The 4,064-nt window shown below is 64.0% G+C and overlaps 2 protein-coding genes across 2 annotated transcripts in view; one reads left to right on the plus strand and one right to left on the minus strand.

The window, feature by feature from the left end:
* Positions 1-817: 817 nt before the first annotated feature.
* Positions 818-4,064, minus strand: part of LOC104469026 (1-phosphatidylinositol 4,5-bisphosphate phosphodiesterase delta-3-like) — a gene marked incomplete at both ends in the record, with an annotated part of 4,745 nt that continues 1,498 nt past the window's right edge. The window contains 4 exons of the mRNA XM_010083357.1: positions 818-953; positions 1,914-2,062; positions 2,149-2,265; positions 2,928-3,081. Coding sequence (XP_010081659.1) covers positions 818-953; positions 1,914-2,062; positions 2,149-2,265; positions 2,928-3,081 — 556 coding nt within the window. The remainder of the gene's footprint in view (positions 954-1,913; positions 2,063-2,148; positions 2,266-2,927; positions 3,082-4,064) is intronic.
* LOC104469025 (countin-like protein) overlaps positions 3,228-4,064 on the plus strand; it is a 1,419-nt gene continuing 582 nt past the window's right edge. Inside the window, exon 1 of the mRNA XM_010083356.1 lies at positions 3,228-3,258. Coding sequence (XP_010081658.1) covers positions 3,228-3,258 — 31 coding nt within the window. The remainder of the gene's footprint in view (positions 3,259-4,064) is intronic.

Consider the following 4,064-nt stretch of genomic DNA (forward strand, 5'->3'; position numbering starts at 1 on the left):
GGGGCTGTGATGCGCTATACTGGGGGAATGGGGGTCATACTGGGTCTGTGATGGGGTATACTGGGGAAATGGGGGTCATACTGGGGCTGTGATGCACTATACTGGGGGAACAGGGGTGACACTGGGGTGGGGCTGGGCTATGCTGGCAGAATGGAGATCCTAGTGGGGCCAGACTGGGCTATACTGGGGGGAATGGGAGTCACACTGACCTTGGGCTGGGTATACTGGAGGGCAGGAGGGAGCAGCACTGGGAAGAACTGGGACATGCTGGGGCACTCATTGGTGAGGCTGTGCTGGGGGCACTGGAGGACTGGGATGCACTGGGGGGACTGGGATGTCCTGGGCACTGGCTCAACTGGGGGCGGTGGCAGGGGGCAGTGGGTGCCCAATGTGTTGGGTGCCCAGGGGCTCGGCCACCCCCGGGGGACCAGGTGCCCTGGGGTGTCCCTGGGAATCAGGGTGACCCTGGGGACTGGGTGCCCTTGGAGACAGGGTGCTCTGGGGTGTCCCCAGGGACTCGGTGCCCCAAGGTGCCCCTGGGGACCAGGTGCTCTGGGATTGTCCCCAGGGATTGGGTGCCCTGGGGAGCTCCTGGCCATCAGGGTGCCCCGGGGTGTCCTTGGGGATGAGAGTGACCCTGGGGACTGGGTGCCCTGGGGTGCCTTGGGGATCAGGGTGCCCTGGGATTGTCCCCAGGGACTGGGTGCCAAGGGGTGCTCCTGAGGACAAGGTGCCCTGGGATTGTCCCAGGGGACCAGGAGCCCTGGGGTGTCCCTGGGGACCAGTGGCCAGGCCGTGGTGGCCCGCGTGTGCTCACCGTTGTTGAGCTTGTGGCGGGTCTGCTGGCGGGCGCAGTCGTTGGGGACACCGTGGATCTCCACCCGCACGAAGGGGTCCACGATGGAGCTGCCCTTCTCCTGGTTCAGCTTCGGCAGCTGCTGCGCCGAGATCACCTGGGGACACAGGGCACTGAGGACCGCAGCACGGCCACCGCGGGGTGGTGAGGACATGGGTGGCACGTGGCTGGGTGCAGGGTCAGGGTTGGTGTCCCCAGGAGAAGGGATGTGGGTGGCATCTGTCTGGGTGCGGGGACAGGTTTGATGTCCCCAGGAGAAGGGACAAGGGTGGCACATGGCTTGGTGTAGGGACAGGGTTGGTGTCCCCAGAGAAGGGACAAGGGTGGCACATGGCTTGGTGCAAGGACAGGTTTAGTGTCCCCAAGAGAAGGGACATGGGTGGCACCTGGCTGGGTGCGGGGACAGCGTTGGTGTCCCCAGGACAAGGGACGCAGGTGGCACCCAGCCAGGAGCAAGGATGAGGTGAGGAGAAGGGAAGTGATTGGTGCCACCCAGAAGGGACATGGCTGATACCAGCTGGATTTGGGGACAGGTTTGGTGTCCCCAGGAGTGGGGACGTGAGTGGCACTTGGCCAGGCAAGGAGATGGGGTCAGTGTCACCCAGGAGCAGGGACATGGATGGTACCCAAACAGATGTGAGGACAGGGGCAGTGTCCCCAGGGGAAGAGAGGCTGGTGGCACCCAGGTGGGCGTGGGGTTGGTGTCACCCAGAAGGGACATGGGTGTCACCTGTCTGGACGTAGGATTTGTGTCACCACCCAGAAGGGACATAGGTGGCGCCTGGCTGGGTGTGGGGTTGGTGTCACCCAGAAGGGACGTGGGTGGCACCTGTTTGAGCTTGGGGTTGGTGTCACCCAGAAGGGACGTGGGTGGCACTTGGCTGGACCTGGGGTTGGTGCCACCCAGAAGGGACATGGGCAGCACCTGATGGGGTTGGTGTCCCCCAGGAGAAGGTGTGCAAGTGGCACCTGGTTGGCCATGGGGTTGATGTCACCTGGGAAGAGCGATGCAGGTGGCACCTGGCCAGGCATGGGCATGTCATGGGTGTCACCTCACCCTGACGTGCAGTGCCAGGCGGTGGGTCCCCTCCCCAGGGGGACAGCGCAGGCAGGGGGGCTTCAGCACATAGCCACAACGCCCGTTGCCCAGGAAGCGCCCGGCGTTGAGGTCCATCGCGCAGCCTGGCGTCTGGAAGTTGAGGGCCACTGTGGGGACAGGGGTGTCAGGGAGGTGACAGCCATGGGGCGGGCAGGGAGGGTCCCCGGTGATGGGGTGTCCCCAGGGGTCTCACCCAGCTGGCAGCCGGCGTTCCACATCTCCTGGGGGTTGTAGTTGGAGGAGGTCATCTTCAGCCCCAGCGGGTAGACGCGGCTGAGCTGCTGGGCGTTGTACCGCACCAGTGCCAGGCCTGGGGGGATGCGGCTCAGCGGGGGGCTGCACCCATGGGTGCTGTCCCCATGGGCGCTGGTGTCCTGCCCGCACCCCTGTGACCAGGGACACGGACAGAGCCTGCCAGGCTGGGGGGACCCAGAGCTCAGAACGTGACCCGGACCCTGAGACTGGACCCCAGGGCTCAGATCCCGACCCTGGAACTTGACCTTGGACCTTCACCTGGGATTGACCCCAGACCTTGACCTGAGCCCTGACCCCAACCCCAGACCTCAGACCCAGATGCTGACCCAGATCTTAATCCTAGCCCTGGACCTCAGACCCTAACCCTGACCCCAGACCTTGACCCTAATCCCAGACCTGCACCCCAGACTGCAGACCCCAGACCCTGGACCTTGACCCCAGACCTTGACCCTGGATCCCGATCCCAAACCCTGACCCTTACACTAGACCCTGATCCATGACCCTGTGACCTTCACCCTGGCCTCTGGCTCCAGACACTGACCCCAGACCCCAGTCCCACCAGACCAGAGCCACCCGGCCAAGGCCAGCGTGTCCCCAGCCATCACCCATGGAGCCACCCTGGTGACAGACCCCATCGCAACCCCATCCTGCACCCTGCGAGGTCAGCAGCATGGAGCCCTTGTGTCCCTGTCCCCGTTCCCATCCCATCACCCTCACCATCCTCCTTGATGAGCTTCCGAGCCTTCCTCTCACTGAAGGAGGACACCTCGCAGGGCCGGGGGTGACGCAGGGCGTGGGCCAGGCCAGGGAAGGGGACAGCCTGGCAGTACACCACCATGGCCGACAGCTCCGGGGCCACCTGCGCCGCGTCCTTGGCCTGCAGGAGCCACCGCGGTGTCAGGGCCACTGGTGGTCACTGGTCTGCCTGAGGGGCTACAGCCCCTCTGCCCTGCTAGTGCTGAGCATTGAGACCCCCAAGGCCATGGAGACCCCCAAAGCAATAGAGAACCTGAGGCCATGGAGACCCCTGAGGTCATGGAGACCCCAAGTAGGTGGAGACCCTGAGGTGATGGAGATCCCAAAGTGATAGAGACCCCAAGTAGGTGGAGACCCTGAGGTGATGGAGATCCCAAAGTGATGGAGACCCAAGGTCATGGAGTTCCCAAGGCAATGGAGACTCCAAGGGGTCATCCCAGAGGTGATGGAGACCCCAAAGTCATGGAGAACCAAGGTAATGAAGTTCCCAAGGTACTGGAGACCCCTGAGGTGATGGAGACCCCAAAGTGGACACCCCAAGATGTCAGAGATCCCAAGGTGATGGAGGCCCTGAGGTGGTGGAGAACTGGAGCAAAGGAGAACTGCCCCCCCAAAGCAATGGAGACCCCAAGGGGTCATCCTGGAGGTGATGGAGAACCCAAAGTGATGGAGACCCAAGGTCATGGAGTTCCCAAGGCAGTGGAGACCCCAAGCTGATGGAGACCCCAGAAAAGGAGCACCTGACCCGACAGGGGAAGAGGGAGGCACCTCCGAGGAGTCCCCAGGCTCAGTCCCCTCTGCCAGCCAGTGAGAACCGCTCACCGCCCCGACCCCTCGGCTCACCCAGCTCCACCACACGACCCACCTGCAGAGGTCTGACCTCCTGCAGCGACTGCAGCGACCGGAAGAGGAGAGAGCAGGACAGACAGAGTTGGTGGATGCTGGGACGCGGTGGTCCCCTGGCACCACCAGGATGCCAGGATCCTCCAGTGCCCCCAGGACACCAGGGTCCTCCAGCACCCCCAGCACACTCTGGTCCTCCAGCGCCCCCAGCACAACAGGGTCCTCCAGCACCCCCAGGACACCATGGTCCTCCAG

Source organism: Pterocles gutturalis, unplaced genomic scaffold, assembly GCF_000699245.1.
Source record: "Pterocles gutturalis isolate BGI_N339 unplaced genomic scaffold, ASM69924v1 scaffold37650, whole genome shotgun sequence".
NCBI lineage: Eukaryota > Metazoa > Chordata > Aves > Pterocliformes > Pteroclidae > Pterocles > Pterocles gutturalis.